We start from the raw sequence: 22,642 nt of genomic DNA, 5'->3' as shown, positions 1-22,642 counted from the left end.
TAGTATAAAAGACTTGATTTCTCTGAAAAATACAATAATCCAAGAAAATTCCAAAGGACCCCCAATGAAAAATGCTATCTGCACCCCCCAGTAAGAGAACTGATTAACTTTGAGTATAAACTGATAAATTTTTTCACTTTCTTTTTCTTGCTTATTTTTGCATGATTTCACAGGTATAACTGATATTATAATTGCATGCCTTCTCAATGGATAGGAAGAGGGGTAAAGGGAGAGAGATAATTTGGAACTCAAAATCTTGTAAAAAGAATTTCAAAATTGAAGAAATAATAAATTTGAGGATAATGAAACATATGTACATTGTTTTGAAAGTTGAACCAGGAAATGTGGGTACTATAAACAGACATTTTATCTATGTAAAGAGATGAGGTGCAGTATACTACTATCAATGTTTGGTTTGTAAAAAGAACTCTAATTACAGTGGTGAAGAAAACCTAAATTGTAGAATGGTCTAACAACAGACTCTTTTAAAGTATATCAAACTTCCAATTAACAATTCCAAATATTGGTAGACTCTGAAAATATCTTTGTGTTTTTTTGTAAGAGCAGAACAGAAACAGAAGATCTCTAATTAGAAGTGCTTTCTACTAAAAATTTAATTAAACTAGTTGAAATTTTTACTTACGCTTCATCAATGTTGGGATGGAAAATTTTATTCATGAATCCTGTAAAAAGAAATGTTAATTAGTAGCAAAAAAATACCCCAAGAACAGTTTGCAGATTTCAAATGAGGTCTCTCAAATAATTTCAACACTTCAAAATAAATGTGATAATATACACAAAATTATTTTAACAGTAAGTTTTTTTGTTATTAAAGTTTAGACAGTTCACATTTCAGAAATAGATTATGCAATTTTACAAGCCAGTATATGTTTGAAAGAAAGGAGAATTTATGTTTCCTACATACAATTATTTAATTTTAAACAAAGTTTTGTTTAGTTGAAAGTTCAAGAAAATGATATAAAACATTAAATGTTTCACACTGCTAGTATATTCAAACTTTTATTGTTCAAATCCTTCAACTACATTACTCATTTCTGGATATTTACTTTTGAAGAAAATTAAAAGCCTTGAGAAATGGCTCAAAAAGTTAAATATTTTCCCTCATAAAAATAAGTCTGGGAATACCTAATATGGTTCTGAACAGTTCTATCATATACTCCTGTATTAGCAAGCATTCAACAGAAAATGACAATGTCAGAGTTAGTGGGCCCATGAAGCCAAACTCATGTCTAAAGAGTATCTTCCCTTCCTTCTTATACTATTCAAGATTAGTAGTCAGCTAACCTGAAAATCACCACCAAGAGGAAACCCCACTATCTTCTGAAACAAACCATTATACTTGAGGATAATGATTTGTTAGTAAGTTCTTGCATCACCAATTATTAAAGGCCTCCTACATACATAGCAATATTGAGGATGAAAAGATAGAACAATACTCCCAGCCTTCAAGGACCTAACATCCTACTCAGGGAGATACACATCTATAGGAAATATATGATAATTTGAGAAGGGAGAGATCACTAACAATTAATAAGATCTAGAAACACTTCCCACAGGATAAAATAAGTTAGTTCAAAAGTGCATTGCAGGCATGGAAGCAAAAATGGAATGCTGAGTTCAGGAAATATCAAAAAGACTAGTTTCACTAAAACACAAGGTATAAAGGGAAAAGTCAGAAATAGTAGTTGAGAGCCAAATTGTGAAGACCTTCATACGCCAAAATATGCCTCTCTGAAACTTCCACCAATTGTTCCTAGTGGGAGAAGAGGGTGTTAGAAGCAGAATAAATATAATCTCTTTTCCATGAGGCAAGTCTTCAAAGATTTCCAGATAGCTACCACATATTCCCTTCCTAGTAAATATTTTTTTCTCCTGGCTAAACATCCCTAGTTCCACCAACTGATCTTTGTAGGGCAAGGTCTTCTGTGCCTTTAGAATCCTGACTGTTGTCTTGTTGGCACTCTGTCCAACTTGTCAATGTCTTCCCTAAAATATGGTGCTCAGAAACAAACAATTTTTTTAAAAAATAAAAACCCTTACCTTAGAATTGATATGCACAATACTCTTAATACAAGAAATATTTTTTATTCAACTAAAACTAGTCTTGTTTTTCCTCAACTGATTTGTCTTTGGTTATGATCAAATTAGAGTATTTTTAAAGCAAATCAGACCATATGTCAAATCTGTTGTTAGTTTAATAGTGCTCTCAATTTCAATATAGCTATATCTTTTTATTACCTTCAAAAGTTTAAAATCATTACCCTACTTACAACATCCAACTTCAATCTGTCTTTTCTGAACATTCCTAAGGTCTCCTTTCATTCTTGTATTTCTTCCTTTTTCTCTTTGTGTTGCTTTCTTGCATATAAAGACTTCTATGCTTGCAGTGCACTCTTAAGATGCCATAACTTCTTTCAAGCCTATATCCCCGTGGGAAGTCTTTCCTCACCCAAAATATATATTTACTTTTGTAGCAGAAAAATGGCATCTGTTTGTAAAGTGATTGGGGGGGGGGGGGAGGGGGAGTGGAGGGACGGGGGCGCCGGGCGCACACACGAGGGGTTTTAGCCATTAATTTATTGTGAGAAAACCCTTTATACTAAGGCAAATCTGAAACAGCTATTCAACTTTGTATTAAAGAGTTGTTTCCACCATTTAGAAGTCAGAATACTCAACCAGGGTTGCAAAGACTTGAACCCAGGTTTTCCTGACTAAGACACCCTATTCAGCATGCTATTTTTCACTTTTTATATACACAGAATCATAACTTTTCATTACCTCTTACTTATTGAGCATTCAATGCATTCTTTAAAATGTGACCTAGAACTTGCAAAGGTATCTCCTACTGCTCATGAAACTTTTGGTTTAATAGTCAATGCAGCTATCTAAAAAAGGAAATGTTTCTACCTAACTAAGCAACAGATATTTACTAAATTAGGACTGATGATGAATTTTCTTTCTTATCAAGTATTTCAGCTTTGTTATTAAGAGTTTAAAACTTTGAATCTTTTTTTTCTCCTTAAAGATTAGGGAAATTTGATAACCATGCTCCTTCCTACCTTTCTAGTCCTCTGATACTTTTACTTTCCTGCCACACTACCCCACCCCCACCCCCTTGCAGTAGGCTACAGTCAAGCTACACTGATCTACTTGTAGCTCCTCCACGTGCTGCCTCAGTTATAATCTTCTCACTTTGGTAATGGCTGCCCCTAAGCCTGAAATGCCTCCCCCCCCCCAACTTCTGGCTCAAAGCTCACCTTCAGCAGGATGTCTTTATTGGTCCTTCAGCTATTAATTTTAGATTGCTTTCCACTGATTCTCTATACCATATGTATATGTGTATATTATAGTTATATATGGTTTTATTTATGTATATATAAGGGGCATAGGGGAAGGGAGAGGGAGAAAGAAGAGGGGGGAGAGAGAAGGGGAAAGAAAGTTAATTATATAGTCTCAACAAACTATCTTTTGCTTTTCTTTGCATCTCCAGAACTTAGCACAGTACCCAGCATACAGTAATTGCTTAATAAATTAGTGCTGATTGCCTAATTATAAGTTTAAGAGAGGAGGGAGAATGCTTAGCCAATAAAGAGAGGAATTCAAGTAGGTAAGTCTTGTCATCAAAAATACATACTAATTCAAGAATATATACACTAATAATAGCTACTGAAAAGCACTATGAGTACATATTTTCAACTGCCACCTAGTCATCTCAAGTCTTGCCACATTTATTATCAACCATTTTTTATTACACACACACACACACACACACACACACCCCACTCTTGCTTGCTTGGCCTTCCTGGCTCAGACCTCACCTAATATACTTTACATTACAATTCTGATGCACTTGGATAATACTGTGCATTCTAGTTATGAACTTTCTGAGGGTCAAGGTCTTGTGTCTTATATAAACTTCATTTTCTCCCAGCACCTACCACAATGCTCCTATTCACAAAGCTTACTGTTTTGCTCAATTACTAAACAAAATCAAAAGCACAATTCTCTGCTTAAAAACATACAAACAAAAGGCTTTAATTGTGCTCAGTAGTGTATGATTTAATATTCACTTATCAAATAATGAGATAAAAGATATCTCTTCCAAAATTTGACTTTTAAAAATATGTTAAATGATCTCAAGGAGACAGCTAAGTGGCTCAGTAGATACAGCCTTGGCCTGGAGTCAGAAAGACTCAGATACTTACTGTGTGACTGGACAAGTCACTAAATCTGTCTGTCTTAATCCTCTGGAAAAGTAAATGGCAAACCACTTTAGTATCTTTGCCAAGAAAATCCCATTGACATTATGGGCCATGAGATCATGAAGACTCACTAACAACAACAAATTACCTCAACAATTCAAAAGTACTTTTTTAATATGGCTTTAACAATGTAAGTTCACTTCTAAGAAAAATCAGCAAATGAGATCCCTTATTGACTAATTTAGCTGAGGTGTGGTAATTCAAAGATATTTTTCTCGGGGTAACAGTGACAAATGAAGAACAATTAAGACTGTTTCTCCTAGACTATGACACTATCTTTTATGTACATGAGTCACTCCATCCCCCACCCACTGGTAGACCAGTAAAATCTATGGACCCCTTCCTCAGAATAATGATTTGTTGTCTGCATTTATAATTGAAGGAAATGCTAAATTTCAATTGCATGTTAACGAAAATAAAGATACTATTTTTCTCATCTAAGTTTCCATATCCCCTGAAAATCTGCTGGTAGACTCCAAATTAAAAATGCCTGTCACTCATTAATGCATTGCTGGTGGAGTTGTGAAATGATCCAACCATTCTGGATGGCAATTTGGAACTATGCTCAAAGGGCTATAAAAGAGATCATAGATAAACAGACTTGCATACTTTATAGCCGCACTTTTTGTGGTGGCAAAAAACTGGAAAATGAGGGTATGCCCTTCAATTGGGGAATGGCTGAACAAATTGTGGTATATGCTAGTGATGGAATACTATTGTGCTCAAAGGAATAATAAACTGGAGGAATTCCATGTGAACTGGAAAGACCTCCAGGAATTGATGCAGAGTGAAAGGAGCAGAGCCAGAAGAACATTGTACACAGAGACCAATACACTGTGGCAAAATGTAATGGACTTCTGTACTAGCAGCAATGCAATGACCCAGGACAATTCTGAGGGACTTATGAGAAAGACCACACCAATGCAACTATCAACAATTTGGAAATAGGTCTTGATCAATGACACATGTTAAAACCAGTGGAAATGCACATCAGCCATGGTGGGGGCAGGGAACTCAGGGGAAGAGCATGAATTATGTAACCATGTTAACTTTTCTAAAAAATAAATATTAATAAATGTTTTTTAAAAAATTTGGATGGCAGCCTAGATCAATCAAGGGAAATAAAATGTTAGCAACTTAAGACACCATTTTAGGAAACTATTTCCCACAGGAGTCCTGAGGCTTTCAAAATTATATTTGAAGGAAACAGATGTTTTTAAAAGGATTGCCTACACATTTTCAAAACAGTACAGACTGATTTAAAAATTGTTCTCTTTCATCGGTGTCTTGCATCAGAGTCTGGCAAACTTTTCCCTCTAAATTCCTGTAAATGTAGACTTGGTATCAAAAAGCAAAAGTGTGTCAATACTTTCTTCAGTTAAAATAACAGAAATGACTCCTAAACAAAGAAAGGGAAAATGACCAAACTCCATAGTAAACAGAAAATGTAATGTTTGCGGTATGCAGTTGAAAGATTTGAACTGACTCAAAAACCTAATGTAAAATTAAAATCAGATATTTTGAATATTTTCCAAATGTTATCTAAATGTGTTATATTAAGTGGAGGGACAATGAATCAAGAGTAAGGAAGGAGCCATCCCAGAATCTCTTTCTGACTACCAAGGATTCATCTTGGATAGTAGTAGGCCACTGATTCAATTCCATGTTTTTAGCTGAAGAAATGGAAGATAATATTAGACCCATGAGCAGAAGCAAGACCTTTGTGTATTTCCTAACATTTTAACAGGAATGGAAGCAACTTGAACTACTACAGTCACATAACATAGGAATGGCTTAACCCTATTATATCTTTGAAGACATAAATAGAAATTGCATTTACTAGATACATTTCTCACATTTGCTAGGTATGTTTTGGCAAACCTCTAAATTATGCTATATTTTGGTGGAGTATAAAACACATGATTCCCCAAAGGTATTTATTTATGCAGGATAATGGACTTTATCTAGGGTAATGGACTACCAATGGACTTTTCACCACATGTAAAGATTTTACAAAGCACTCCTCACAACAATCCTGTTCATAATCCAAATATTACGAAGTCCAATTTACATATAGGTGACTGTCCAGGCAGTAAGTGCCTGAGGCAAGATTCAAACCCAGAATCACCACCTCTGTAATTGTTATATTTACATGAGTATGTGCAAAACATTAACATCTAACTAGAGACTAGTTGATCCAAAATGCAAATCATTTAGAAAGGCAGGTCTTAATTTTACTTAAAGTAATGGAATATGAGGTGTTTTTTTTTTAAATTTCTTTTCCCTAATCCTTAACATTTGCCTATCAAAAGAACTCTCAATTAACAAGCCTGAGGAGTCAGAGGAGTCAGGTCAGTTAATAAACATTTAATAAGGACCTACTTATGTGCCAGTTAGAATGCTGAGTATTGGGGATACAAACAAAAGCAAAAGGCAGTCCCTACTTTCAAAACCTAATGACAACATGAATCCACCTAAGCACATAAATAAATCAACAGATAATCACCAGAGGGAAGGGACTGGCATCAAGAAGGAATCCGGAAAGGATTCTAAAAAAGGTGGAAGTTGGGCTTTAGAAGAAGCCAGAAGGCAAGGCTGAGGATTGAGGGAAGTTCCCCTCCATGAAAATGGTGGGTGTTAGGAAATGGAATGCCCTATGCAAGGAACAGTAAAGATGCTAGTGCTACTAAAAGAGTATAGGGAGGGGGCAATGTTAAGGAATAAGAAGACAGGCTTTGAAAGCCAAACTGAGGAAGTGAAAGGCATCTTTCACTAGTTTAATGGTTAAGTGGACAAGAGTGGACTTAGGAAGGATGCTTTAACAGCTCAAGGGAAGACAGACCAAAGTGTGGGGAGAGGTGATGAGGGCCTGCACCAAGATAGTTGCAGTGTTAGAGAAGAGAAGGGTGTGTATGAGAGATGGTAGGAAAGCAAAAATCAACAGTTCTTCGAAAGTAACTGAAAATGGAAAATGAAAAAGAGAATGGGGACAAGAGCAGAAAAGGTTGGGCAACGGGGAGAACAGAGCTGCCCTCAACAATAATAGGTGGCAAAATGGATAGAAAGCTAGGCCTGGAGTCAGGAAAATATGATTTCAAAATCTCTGAAGTTCAGATTTCTACAAGGTATCCAGTTCTAGATGTCCAATATGTAGTTGGCACTTGAAAATGGCCATAGAAAATGAATGGGTATCAGGAGGTCCTATGTTCAAATATGGCCTCTGGTACTTCCCAGCTATGTCTAACTTTGGACAAGTCACTTAACTCCCATTGCCTAACTCTTACTCTGCTTTTCTGCCTTGGAACCAATACACAAAATTGATTCTAAGATGGAATGGAAGGGTTTAAAAAAGAGGAAAAGAAAATTAAAGAGATCCCCAAGTAAATTAGTAAAGAGAGAGAAAAGAAGGTGCAGGAGGGAGCACTATAGAGCACCCATCGGTATGTGGAGAAGTGATGACAGATAATGATCCAACAAAGGAGAGTAAGAAGGAGCAGTAAAAGAAAAATAAAAGAGAACAGTGTCACAGAAACCCAGAGAGAATAGATAGGACCAACAGTGTCAAAGGCTGCAGAGAAGTCAAGAACTATACCTTGGGAAATTAAGCCAACACTGGTAATTTGGGAGAAGGGAGTTTCAGTTGAATGACAAGGATGGGAAGTCAGATTCTAAAGAGTTAAGAGAAGAGTAAAAGGAAGTGGAGGCCCTGAATATAGAGGGCCACAAAGTTTAGCTACAAAGAAAAGAGAGGAGAGGCAGATCAAGTGAGGGGTTTCTAAGGACAGGAGGGAGAAACAGGATGTTTGTAGGCAGAGGGAAACAACAAATAAGCAAGGACTGAAATAGGCCAGTGGTGATCACAGAAGTGACCATTTGCTGAAGATGTGATGGAATGGGATCACCTGTGTGGGTAAAATGACTTATCTTGCCACCTCTTTCTGTGAGACAGGGTTGAAGAAGAGAATAGCAGAAGGGTGATATGGTCTGAGAAGAGGATTAAAAGAAGGTCTCGACAAAAGGCTGATTTTTTTTCCAGTGAGATGCAAGACAGCCATGGGGTTATGAAAAGGGATAAAGAGCTCTAGAAGAGATAAAATGGTGAGTGGGGTTGTGAATTGAGTAGGTTGGTGTAAAAGGATTATCTTGATGCAGTAAGGACCCATTGAAATTATGCAACATTAATTTGTAATGGACAGCACAGTTTCATGATTTTCTCTAGGTGAGTAGGAGTGAAGGCAGTAGGAGTAAATCCAAGGTGGAGGATTGGCAAGGCAAGAACAGTAATCTGGAGAAGGAAGCAAGGGACTCAGAGAAGAAGATGGGGAAGAGAGGAGTTTACAGAGTTGAGAGGAAGTTCTGGGATAGAACTGAGAGATAGAAGGTTATGATGAGCACAATGAAGAGGGCTTTGGGTTGTGAGCATGGCAAAGGCAGAGGTGCAATGGCAATGGACTATTTCAGAAATGGACATTTCAGAGTTCCTCAATATGAAAGTAGAATATTATGGGCAATGTTAAGATCACCATTCTGAGGCAAGGTGGAAGAAGTCAGGGAAAGGAATAAGATAAGGAAATTAGAGGTAAGGCTGTTTGGGACAGTATTATTGTGCATGCTGAAGTCCCTTAGTAGGAGGACAGGAATTAGGGAAGAACTAAAGACTGTGAATCAGACACTGAATTTACTAAGGAAGGGGTGTTGTCCAGAAGGTGAGGATTCAATAGCTCCTGGAATCAATTAGGTGAGAAATATGAACCTCAAAGGAGAGGTTTCTGATCCATGGAGGTGGAGGGAAGAGCCTGAAGTCAGAGTGAGGGGCAAGGAACTATTCAATACCTCCATCACAAACAGTGAATTCAAATTATAAGTGAAAGTGCTGGAAAAATCAAGGAGGGAAACTGTGTTGACAGGGGGTGGCCAGGAACAGAGCTTATTGTGGAAAGAAGGTCAATAAACAACAGCTACTAGAATCTTAACTGTATGAGATATGGATGGAATGAACCTCAGGAAAAAAAGAGGTTACTGAGTGATAGTGGTACAGAGTAGCAATGGGGAGCAAAAAATATTCTAACTTCCCAACTACAACCAATAAGTAGAAAGAAGAGGAAGGAGAAGAATATGAAGTGGAGAAATGAGTGAAAGTACACACAGTGATAGAAAGGATGTTCAGGGAGGCTGTGTGTCTTAGAAAGTCAGAAAATTAAAGGTGCCAAGAAAATCATTGCCCATCAGTCATTCACTGAGTAAGCTAATCTAAATCACTTATTAAGTAAATGGTAATTATTCTATAATGCAAATTAACACATTTCAACCACAAGAAAAATATGGTTCTCATTTACACTAACATTTTCCTATGAATTCTTTGCCCAAGGGCCAGTTTTACTCATAGCTGGGATACTTAAACCAGCTGCTGTATGATTTGAAGGACACTAGGATGGTTCCCCTAACTTAACAGAGGACCTAAGGGCATTGGATTTAAGAAATCTTGATGTAGTTTTATGAAAGGATTACTTTAGTTGTTAAAGTTTTCAGAAGAAAACAATTCAACAGGGGGCAGCTGGGGGTCCTAGGTTCAAATCTGCCCTCAGACACTTCCTAGCAGTATGACCCTAGGCAAGTCACTTAACTCCAATTGCTTAGCTCTTATAGGTAGTCTGCCTTGGAAGTGAAAATCCAGAACTTTTTGAAAAAAAATTTTTGGGGGGCACAGGTTTAATAATTACAAAAAAAAAAAAAAGAATAAAGAAGGAAAAAGCTGACTTTTAAAGCCACCTCTGTTCTTCATGTTTTGGGCGAAGACTGAATGATGAATAACAATTGCTGGATGGAAGAAAAGTATAAAAGTGCAATATTCTCATAAACTGGAAAACCAACACAGACTTATTTGAACTATTTGTTCAAACAGATGCATTTGTTTCACTTATGGTGAAAAATCACTTGACTAAAAGTTCTTAGCAAACTGTTACAGTAGGTGAATAAAAACAGGCCAAGTCTCAGCAAAAACAACTTATACATTTCAATCTGTCCCCATGCCTAATCCCAGGGGGAGGTCTGATATAAAGCAGTGAGCTCCAGAGTAACTCCAGAGACTGGATTCACAAATAGATGGTACGGCACACACAAAGAAGTCTTAAGTCTTTAACTTTTGTTTCATTTCATTTGAGGAGTAAAATAGTCTAAAAAAAGTAGAGAACATTTTTAATGATGAAACTTGCTTCTGGATTAAATACAAGGATTAATTACTTTCATGTTAAAAGGCAGCAACTTCAGAATAATAATGAGGTGAATTGCAAAGGGACAGACCAGACAAATGACTTGGGAAATTAAAAATAATCAAATTTCATTATAATTAGGCCACATACTAAAAACAAAACTAAACTTATAATGCAAAAAATAAAATAGACCTATGATTTGTGAATGGTTGAGAAAATTACTGTTTTTGCATTGCAACTGTTAAGAAAAAGAATTCCATTTGCAGGTCTCAAAAGTATATAAAAATAGTAAATCACAATGACATTCTGTATTTGAAATAAGGCATTATTGTCCTATAACAAGATAATTCTGAATCATACTAGTTTACTGACAAGGCGAAAGGTGACTTACTTGTTTATCTAAACATTTAGTTTTTGGCCTAGAACTTTCTAGTTCCAGTGGCAGATATCATTAAACTTCTTTCTTTCAGAAAAATAATTATTACAATTATTACAAGAGTACTAGCTTAGATTGTCTCATTAGGCTTACAAAGACAAGACAGAACCAACTGAGAAGCATTCAATGTTTACTCTGTGCCAAAAATAAAAACACAAGAAAAAAAAAAGACAGTCCTTGCTTCTTAGGGAGCTTACATTTTAATGAAGGGACTCAAAACATAACACCCAAAAAGGAGTTGAGAGAAGGCAGACAAGTCTGGAAAAATCTTAAGTCCCATCCAAGAAGACATGTTGGTGAAGTCCAGAGAATCATAAATTCAGCAGGGAGGAGGCTAAAGAAGAGTTGGCCTGGAACTGTCCCAAAAATAGAGGCCCTAGAAGGAACTCATCATTGCAGAAGAAGACCAGAATAAACAGCAGAGGGATAGGGTGAGAAGTTCCCAGATATTGAGGATAGTACCACGATGAGAAAGCAGCTGAGTCAAGTTAGTAAAGTCCAGGGTGTCAAAAGGACAAAAAGGGAATAATTTATTGGCTTAAATACAGGTAATATAACAAAGACATGGTACTAATGTCACCATGAGCTCCCTAGAACAGTAGCAGGGAACTTAATTTAGAGAAATAACTGGTAGGAAGCCTTCCGCTTCTACAAAAACAACCACCACCAAATCTTTTGGTCAAAAGAGAAAAGAGGGGCTTTTTGTCCCTTCTCAAGTATATACATAGCCATTTCTATGTATTATTATTAACTCAAGAGAGAGTGCAGTATAGTGGATAGACAATCAGCCTTGTAGTGAGGATGACCATTTTAAGTTTTGTTTCTCACATCTATAGACTCTGTGACCCTGAGAAGAAAAGTCCCTTAACCTCCCAGCGCTCCAAGAAACTCTAAGAAAATAAGTCCAAGAACAATGAAGAGCTATACTGGTAGGGAAATTTCCTTGCTGGGAACCTTGTACCCTGGTAGAAGCATTGTCTGAACAAGAAAATAACTAACCCATCAGGACCACTAGATTTTCAGGGATCAATCCATATCCTGACCAAAAGGCAAGGGTGCAGTGGGAAGTCCTAGATAAGAACAAAACTAACTAGTTTACTTTGAGGAATTGAATCCCCATAAGCACCTGCAGATGTTCCGCATTTAAAAAAAAAATCCACATTCTACAAAAGCTAGCCCTCTCAACTGAATTATAGTATTAAGGGCCTACCATCTTGTAAGGCACTATGACTGGGACACAGACGTCTCTGCCTTCAAGAAGTTTCCAATTTAGTGATGCTAGGATACAACATGCAAACACAAATAATGAAGTGAGCATTAACAAGTAGAGGGTTAGGGTAGGGGAAGAGTGTACCAACTAGGGGTTAAGGGGGGAAGGAAGTGACACTTGAGCTGAATCTTGTAGGAAGTGAGGGATTTTAGGAGGAAGAAGTAAGAGAGTGTACAATCAGGCAGGAGGTGCAGCTTGTGCAATGGTAAAGAGACAGGAGATAGCATATTAAATTCAAAGATGAGCTAGTCGGCAAGTCTGGCTGGAATGCAGAGTGCATTAAAGGGAGAAATATGATGTAAGTCTGGAAAGGAGAGTGAGATTCAGACTACAGATGGCTTAAAATGCCAAGCTGGGTACGCATTTCATTCCAAATAACAGCAATAAAGAATCATTGACAATTTGGTGGGACTAACGTCTTACGATATACTTGAATATTCCAAACTGTTCTTTAGCAGCTGCATAGAAAGGATAGGGTAGTGAAGAGACCAAAAACAGTAAGATCAATAAGGCTATCCCAATAGTTCAAGTAAGAGGTGATAATAAAAGCTGGTTGGCACAATAGATAGAATGCTGATCTAGAGTCAAAAAATTTGAAGTTCGGGGGGCAGCTGGGTAGCTCAGTGGAAGCCAGGTCTAGAGGCAGGAGGTCCTAGGTTCAAATCTTGCCTCAGACACTTCCCAGCTGTGTGACCCTGGGCAAGTCATTTGACCCCCATTGCCTAGCCCTTACCACTCTTCTGCCTTGAAACCAATACACAGTATTGATTCTAAGATGGAAGGTAAGGGTTAAAAAAAAAAAAACTTGAATTTCAAAAGCTGCCTCAAATACTTTAAAACTGTGTGACCCTGAGCAAGTCACTTAGATAATGTCTGCCTCAGCCTCCTCATCCGTAAAATAAAAATAACAATGCCACTTACTTCTCAGAATTGTTGGATGACAAAATGAGATATTTGTAAAATATCTCCATAACCCTTAAAGTACTATATAAATGCAAGCTATGAAGATAATGAAGATGGTGATTGTGTATAAACTAGGGTGTAACTTGGTAACCTTAAAGAAAGCAGTTTCAATAGAAGAGCAGGGTCAAAAAGTCAAATTATAAATGGTTTACAAACCTTCTTTTAACTTACACAAAAATATCTAGTAAAGAAAATTCTTCGAGTATGTTCAACCTAAGGATGCTGCAGAAACAGTTAAACTCCAAGAAAAAAAAACAGGAGATTGTCAGTTACAAAAGGTTAATTGGTTATTAATTATGAAGTTGTGAAATGTATACGAAACAAAAATTTATTAAGTGCCAAGGACTGTACTAAAAGCACTTTTCCTAAAATCTCATTTGATCCTTACAACAGCTCTGGGAAGAAGGTGCTATTGTTATCCTCGTTTTACAGCTGAGAAAACTGAGGCAGACTGAAGTTCAGCAACTTGTTCAGGGTCATATTTAGGAAATATCTGAGCCACATCTGAACTTGAGTCTTCTTTTCTCTAGAGTCAGCACTGTATCTACTGAGACCAAGATAGAGACCAATTATCTCTAGTCAAGTACTGTACAAACTTTAAAGAGTAGTTATTATAATGTGATAATATTTCATTTTCCCTTAAAAATTTGTTCTGCACTGATTACATCTAAGAGCCTTCCTATGCTTTTATGAAACACAGACTATGGAAGAAAAATTTTGTTCCTTATCAATAATGCTGTGAATATCACTCTGATTCTTCTTTAATCATAAAAGAATAAGTGAAAAGCCTGTGTTAATTATTTATAATGCACTAAGTACTGGGAGTATAAAAAAAAAGAAAAAGTGTTCTTGAGGAGCTCCTGTTTTAATTGGGGGAAGTAAAGTCTAGGGACTTTAAGCCTAGGCACATAAGAAAAAAGACCCTTCCATATTCTATAGTATACTTGGACTGCTTGTCTGTTTCATATGGTGGTAACTGGAAGAGCCCAATTACTATGTATGTTCCAGGTGACTCAAGACAGCATGTGCTCACATCGTATCTTTGCCACATTTTGGTAATTCTTAAAAATTTCAAACTTTTTTATTATCTGTGATCAGTAATCTTGGATGTTTCTATAGTATTTGTTTTGGGGCACACTAAATTGCACCCATATAAGACAGCAAATTTAATGGATAAATGTTATGTATGTTCTGATTGCTCCAACTAAACATTCCCCAGTCTCCCTTCAGTCTCCTCAGGCCTCCCTATTCCCTGAGACACAATGGTATTTAAATTAGGACAATTAATAACCCTACAGCAGTCTCAACAACTGTTCAAAGGAAGAGTCAATTGATGAGGCAACTCCATTGTTTTTTTAATTTAAGAAATTGCCAGTCACCTCAACCTTCAACCTGATCAATCAGAAGCCATCAATACCAGCAAAAAGACTATGATTCACTGAACATTCAGATGACAGCATTTTTTAGCAAAAAAAGCATTTCTAATTAAGATATTTACATCTTTTAAGACAAAATACTATCATTAAATACTTAACAGACTGGAGTGTAGAGTAAGTATAACTTTTATATGTACTGGGAAATGGAAAAAAAAATCATGCAACATTTTATTGCAATATTTGCTTTACTGCAGTGGCCTGGAACTGAATCTACAAGGAATGACTGCATATAAATTTGAGCTAGACCCCCAAAAAAGTCCAAGTAATATCCTTAGTATAGTTGGATGGTTAAATTAATTTTGATGGTCTAGAATTTTTAAGTCTTCATATTTCTTCTGGAACACTTCAATGGAGCTGTGGTCTATCTTATCAGTGGTATTCCATCCATTTCAAAGAACAATCCACCTATGATTGAAATTCTTGTCTATCTTCTCCCACAAATTCTCCACAAAAGGAAAGAGTGGTCCACCCAGTATTCTGCGGTATAAATAGCAGTGTGGCCCAAACAATAACAAACACTGGAATTTAAGTCAATATTTTTGTCTTTTACCTGTCATAACACTGAAGGTGAGTTTTGAGATCATATATAACCCAATCTCTACTTTTTTTTGGCCTACCACCCCCTTTCCAGAAAAAATATTACTTAGTGCCCCCGTCACATACTATCACCACCCCCTTACAGTTATTCACCGCCCCCCAAATGCACTTGTGGCCATCATCGCCCCCCTGGATTGCTGCAGCTCCCACCAGGGGACAGTGGTGCCCACTTTGGGAATCACTGCTCTAGTTAAAGATTCCCAGGAACCCTAAAGGTAGGCTTACTTGCCTTGAACATTCAAATAAGTACCCCAATTGAATAAAAAAGATACACTGATTCAGTCAGGAAGATATTTCTTGAAGTATCAGCTTAATCTTACTGGGAATAGCAAATGTTCATGTTTTCTTTCATACAACAAAGGAAAGTTTAAATTAATTGAAATCACTAAAAGTGATTTCCAATTACATTCATTACCAATTACCAATACATTCATTAGCTAGATAACAATGAGATGTAAAGTAATTGAAAATAAGACTTATTTGATCATAAAACAAAAATTTGAGGTGGTCTTTCGTCCAATGCTTTTAATCTAGCCCCAAATCTCTAAAACTGCTTATACTGTACAAATATATACTGTACAAGCAGAATGACCACTCTCTCTTTGGGAAAATGCTCAGTAAGGCCTTCCATTTTTTTCTTTCAGTTCCCTTAAAGTGATATAGTTCTTCCTTCTAACTCTGGGTCTATGCCTTAAGGCTTACTTAGTGAAATAGCTTAATCCTCTAAGTAACTGACAAATTCCTGCTTCTAGAGGAAGCAGCTAGTTTATCTGAACTGTGCTTTATCTAGCAATAGCAATAGACTTAATAGTAAGATGGTAAGCTTTTTAAGTGCTACAGCTAAGCTTTGTCAGCTCACAAAACAAAAATCTTTTTCAAAACGATACAATTTCTGGCCACACTGACCAACAATTTAAAAATTCACGAACATGGGGCAGCTGGGTAGCTCAGTGGATTCAGAGCCAGGCCTAGAGGCGGGAGGTCCTAGGGGACCTCAGACACTTCCCAGCTGTGTGACCCTGGGCAAGTCACTTGACCCCCATTGCCCACCCTTACCACTCTTCCACCAAGGAGCCAATACACAGAAGTTAAGGGTTTTAAAAAAAAATTCACGAACTGTATATTCCTCAAAAGTCAGTAAGATTTCTATTTTAAAATTAAAATTCTATAATGACAAAAATGATTAAAGCCCACTCTGAATATAACATTTCAAAGATAACCTCATTTCTTATATTCAATGATAAGATAACAAGTAGCAGTAACATTATCAAAATAAAGACCTTGTAGTTAGCAGGTGTGACAATCAATCACAAGGGCGTTGGGGGGGAGAGTTTACAAAGTCGCTCATCCAAATTCAGATTAAAATCCTAATCTTAAGGATTTCCCCAGTTAGTTAACTTACAGTTACTGTTTTTGTCTTACCTCAGCACCCATTCATTATTTAAAACTGAGCTTTAAAATGGACAACTTCTGGTTTTTGTTATTAAGAATAATGTGATTTCCTTTGGCTGTTTTGTGATTAGTCTTCTGTTCCATGGAATCCTAGTATGAACCATTTCCCTCACTTGCTTAGTTTTGCAAAGGTTAATTTATATTCAATATGTAGCATTCAATGGCCTAATTCATTTTTAATTAAAGGCCTTCCTAGAAAAACAGACAATCCAGAAGCAAAATATAGGTTTTCACATTCAACATCTACAGTAAGACCCCTGTATCAGCAGATATATGTTCTAAGACTTACTGCACATGGCTGAAACCATGGCTACAAACAACCAACTGTCCACCCCATATATATGTGCTCTCTCCTTCCTCCTGCCATGGGAACTCTACTGCCTCCCACACACCTCCCCAAAAAAAGGTGGGGGATTAAAAAGTGAAAGGTTCTACTGGTAGACTTCCTGAGCTTTGTAGGCAGACTTCTGAGCCTTCCCAGTGGTTGACCATAGATAATTTAAACCGTAGAAAAAAGAGACTTCAGATAAGGGGGCCCTCTTTACAGCAGTTCACCCTTTCCCCTGAATCCAGTTACCAGTTTTCTGGATGGGTGAAATGGGGCAAAGTTTTCCTCTCTCTGTGCTAGATGTCTGCCCAAGACATGAGTCAGCTCCTAAAATATTTTAAATAATTTAATATATTTTAAATAATTTAATAATTTCTTTAAAATTTTTTCTTATTTATATGGTTGAGGAAGTGGTATGAAGGGCTCACCTGAGGGGCAAGAGCAGGGAAAGCACATAGTACTATACAGTAAAGTTAACACAGAAGTTAAAAGTTAAAGCAAGAATTTTATGTATAGGGTTGGGTACTGACTACAATTTTAGGTATCTGCTGGGGTTGTCTTGGCACAATGAGGGGAGACTATTGTATAATACTGTAGTACAATGTACACTGTACTTTATTAATACTCTATTTATAATGTTGATAATGTCTTACTATATGTTTAATTTACCAATTAAATTAATATAATTTAAATAAATTAAATCAGAGTGTATATGGGGTCAGAAAGTGTTTGCTTATATGCATGGTTTCAGCCATCCATAGGTCTTTGAATATATCCTCCACAAATACAGGGGCCCTATTGTATATGCAGCCCACAGATCAGCTGTGTTCCAAAACTTCATTTTTAAGTCTATTTGGAATTCAGAACACATTTCCCCATAGCTACAATGTGATAAATATTCTAAGTTCCTTAAGGTCTGAGACCTTGTCTAATTTAGCTTTGTATTTTCCTGAGTGATGCTATATGGCTATGAATCACGAACCATTACAAACTTCTGAAGAATCAAAATTGCTGTAGACAGAAAGGGCTGTGGAAAGACACAAAGTAGATGTAAGTAACATGTAATATATTATCAAAAGGTGACTTGGATGTGAGAAGTGGCATAAAAGATATAACCAGGGAACATTTATCTATTTAATATAAAATGGTACCAAAATAATGTGTATTAATGATGAAAAATAGAATGAACAGAATTTCAGAATTGAAATTGAAAGGTCTAGTCAAACCTCTGACTCAAAAGCATGAATCATTTCCAAAATGTTACTGAGAGAACTACCTCAAGTTCTCCAAGAATAGGAAATTCCGGGGTCCCTAGGGGGCCTACTTGTTTGAGAATGGATTTAAATTTCCAGAAGTATTTTCTTATGCTGACCTGAAATCGCTCTCCTTGGAAGTTCCACCCATTGTCTACTAGGTCCAGAACAGGTTAAATTTTACATAATAACCCTTCATATTCCTGAAGGCAGTTATCCTCCTTTCCATTAAGTCTTTTCTCTCCAGGTTATAAATCTTCAGTTCCTTCTTGTGGTCTTTAATGCACTCATCATCTTGTCCAGTCTTCTCTATAAACATTTCAGTTTATCAATGCTTCTTTTTAGATATCTAGTACCCACAGCTGCATGTTTCTGATGTGGACTGAGCAGGGTAAAGTATGATGGGACAATAATTTTCCTTGCTCTGGATATTATATTTCCAAGCCTAGGACTAAACAAATTGTTTGGCTGCCATATTATACTGCTGATTCACAGTTAGTTCGGAGTCTAACAAAACCACCAAGTAATTGGCATGGATTATTTTCTAGCCACATCTCTCTTGTTCAGCATTTATGTCGCTGACTTTTTGAGCCCACTAAGGATTTTAAATTTAATCTTGCTGGCCTACCCCTACAGTTTGCTGGAATATTTTTGGATCTCAATTCTGTCATTCAATGTATTTTGCTAGACCTCACCAACTGCATGTCAATATCAAAATGTATGCCATTATTGTTATTCAAGTCATTAATAAAAAAGGATGAACTAGACTAAGAAGTCTTGCGGCAGTCTGCTAGGATGGTTGAAAAAAAGACATACTCTTAAAATTACCAAAGAACTCTAACACCATTTAATAAATAAGGGGGGGGGGGGAGCATTCTTCATTCAATTTATTACAAATGATGCATTTATCTTGAATTCTGGTGCTTGAGTAAGAAGGCAGATTTAATTTATGGAGGATAGATACTTGGCAACTTCTGTAAAGACACTAAAAATTAATTTTAGACATAGTAGTTTATACCTACTAAACACTTAATTCATGTTTCTGTTAAGTTCAAAAATTTTGGAGATTCCTAGCACTACTTCTGTATCTAGTCAAACTTAACGTTAAAATTATGACATTCCTTTTTCTTGATAAATGTAAAATACCAATACTATTCTTATTAGCATTGATTAGGGTCAATTTTGGTTAAAATGGAATGAAAAGATAACAGAAAGGAGAAACAAGGAAGAGGTTAGAGCATTAAAAACGTATACATGTGTAATGAAGTAGAACAGAACAGAATTCATACACAACAGAACTGGGGAAAGCATGACATGATTTCATAATACAGAACAATGGGTTCCCCCCTCATTTCTTCAAGGAAAGGTTGGATCCCCATGTGTGGATGTTATAAAAGAGAATTATATTTAGGTACCACTTGGCCTCTGATATCCCTTCCAACTTTTGAGTTCTGTGTACAAAATGCCCAAGGAGAGAGTTAGCAAGGAAATAAGAGTCATGAAATTCTCTATTACTAGATAGCATTATCAACCTAAGACAAAGTAGCTTTAGGAAGAAAGGCAGTGTCATTCGTACACATTTAGAGATTTTATTTATATATGTGTATAATTCTCACAATGCAACTGAATCCAACTTACGTTTCCCGAGATATCATTCTGGTCTTTATTTGTGTGAGGTCTTTTCTAATGTATATATTCTATTACCTAAGTGCATGCAAACTTTAAAGTGCCATACAAATACTATTCAAGTTCTCCAATGTATTCTCCAATACAAGAGTCTTTGGAAGCTACATGAAGCCACACTGGATGATTTTCCCACCTGCTGCTCTAGTTAGTTTCAGCTCAGTGATTTCTAAATGGTCAAGGGACATGAATAGGCAGTTTTCAGATAAAGAAATCAAAACTATCAATAAAAACATGAAAAAGTCTTCTAAATCTCTCATAATTAGAGAAATGCAAATCAAAATAACACTGAGGTACCACCTCACACCTAGCAGATTGGCCAATATGACAGTAAAGGAAAATAATGTTAGAAGAGTTGTGGCAAAATCAGGACACTAATGCATTGCTGGTAGTTGTGAATTAATCCAATCTGGATTATTTTGGAAGGCAATGTGGAATTATGCGCAAAGGGCTTTAAAAGAATGCATACCCTTTGATCCATCAAATCTACTGTTGTGTTTGTACCCCAAAGAGATAAGGAAAAATACTTTTTTTTTTTTTTGCCTCACTCTTCATAGTGGCATATACACATACATACACACACACACCCAGAGCTTTGTATAGTGCCTGGTATATACCAAGTCTAGTAATGTTTGTTATTGACATTATAGTTAATACTATTATTATCCTGCTTCTGGCAGGAATTGGATCAGATGACCACTAAGGTCCTTTCTAACTCTAAGACTCCATGATTTTTAATTGAAGGAAACTTTGGAGATAATGCTAAAGGTAAAACTTAAAAAGTACTTGAAATACGGCTGACATAAGTAGACAAAAGGCTTGGCCACCCCCACCCCCTTCTTTTAACTTATGTCTTAGATTTGCAGAAGAGCAGTAAGAACTAGGACTTGCACAGGGTAACACAGCTAGAAAGTATCTAAGGTCAAATTTGAACCCAGAATCTCCTGTCTCTTAAGCCTGGTGATCTCTCTACTGAGCTACCTAACGGCCCCTAAGGTGACCATTTTAAACAACACAGCCTGCTCTCACTTGGATGTTTAAGTTTTACTATGTTTCTTCAAAAAGTCATACATACTTTTATAGTCCAATCATGACTCCCTAAACATAAATCTCTGCACATAAGCTTAATAACAATATTTCAAAGACAAGTATATTAAGAACCAATGTATGGCAATTCTAAAAGTGTATTAAAAAGAAGCCCCAAAGTGAAGAAACTGTCAAAAGAGATTCAATTTTAATTCAAATTCAAAGGAGAGATTTATTAGCATTCATAAGCTACATCTTGATTTTAAGAAATATATTGTTGCCCATATGCTCTAAAGGTAGAAGGAATCCCAAGAGGTACTTTAATGCATTTTCCTGTTTTTATTTACCACTGTATGTCTGTATGCTATCCTCAAGGAAATAGATACTTTATTTAAAAATATACCTCATTTAACAACAATAAGGTTATGCTTTTAAGCTAAAAGTAATTTTTAAATGGGTCCTATTAACAGAATTGATAACATGTATACACTTTTCTTTTAAAGAAAAGCAAAGTTTATTTTCACAAAATCTCCTGCCTTTATAAATCAGTGTAAAGTATCATCAATCCCCAAGAAAGACTGAATTATTGAAAAGAGTAAAGCAGAAAATGAACCCAACATTCATTTTACCTAATTTCTTACTACATCTTCAGTTTTAAAGTCTTTAGCCTTCCTTCCTTTCCAATTTTTTAATCTTTATAGTTAAATAGTTTAAGACTCTTCTATTCCCCAATCTCCCTATCCCACCCTTTCCTAATGCTGGCTCACATTTTATCACATACAAACCCTAGAATCCTACCACAATTCTACCAATCCTATTCAAATATGGACAGAGATGGAAGAAGCAGGTACTGTACCAATGAGGATCTACTATAAATTTTTGTTATCTAATTCCTAACAAGGCCCTCACTTTAGAGCAAGACAATACTTTTACAAATCCCTAATTTTCCATATGTCACTGTCCATGGAAACTGTTCCAAAAATTCTCTTAAGTTTCCCACATGAATCCCATTATTGTCATCCTTTCAGCAGAAGACATGGCTTCATATTTTACTAAAAAGCCATGCACAATGAGTTCCCTCTTTTCTACTTCACATCTAAAAATCCCGTGACATCAGCAATTCACTTGAGTCTCAGATGAAAAGACCCTTCTCTTTACTTGAATATTTGATCCCACTCCTTTGTCATCTCCAGCAGACAGACCCCACAATCATATCTCTCTCTCCCTCCCCCCCATCTTTCATCTCTCCTTATCCTTATCTCCTTATCCTATCATTATCCTTATCCTTATCCTGGCTCATTCATGTCTTTCAGGTATCCTTAAAAACTTTTCCTTAGTCCAACTGTAATTAAGATTGTAAAAGATTGTAGCTATCTACAATCATTACTTCTCCTTTCTTCTCACTCCTTTCTCTCTTGCAATCTGGCTTTCAAAGGGCACCACCCAAGTAAAAACTGCTCTCACTAAAATAACCAATAATCCACAGCTAGGCATATATCCCAAGGAGGTTAAAGATAGGAAGAAAGATACCATATACACCAAAAATATTTAGTGTATCACTTATTGTAGCAGTAAAAACTATACATTGGTCAGCTGGAGAATGTTACATATGTATATAACAGAATATTGTGTTGAAAGAAATGAATATGAATAATAAAGAAAAGCATTAAAAACAAAACTAGGAAAACAATAGATGTATAAAATGG

General features: G+C 36.3%; 1 protein-coding gene across 3 annotated transcripts in view; it reads right to left on the bottom strand.

Moving 5' to 3' along the window:
- UBE2H (ubiquitin conjugating enzyme E2 H) overlaps positions 1-22,642 on the bottom strand; it is a 144,623-nt gene that overhangs the window by 29,449 nt on the left and 92,532 nt on the right. Inside the window, exon 4 of one of the 3 annotated variants that reach the window (XM_044677962.1) lies at positions 644-683. The exons of the other annotated variants lie outside the window; for them this stretch is intronic. Coding sequence (XP_044533897.1) covers positions 644-683 — 40 coding nt within the window. The remainder of the gene's footprint in view (positions 1-643; positions 684-22,642) is intronic. 3 annotated transcript variants of the gene reach the window in all.

Source organism: Gracilinanus agilis, chromosome 5 (genome assembly GCF_016433145.1).
Source record: "Gracilinanus agilis isolate LMUSP501 chromosome 5, AgileGrace, whole genome shotgun sequence".
Classification (NCBI taxonomy): Eukaryota; Metazoa; Chordata; class Mammalia; order Didelphimorphia; family Didelphidae; genus Gracilinanus; species Gracilinanus agilis.
The sequence above is the reverse complement of the archived record's forward strand: the minus strand, read 5'-3'. Positions and strand labels throughout refer to the sequence as shown.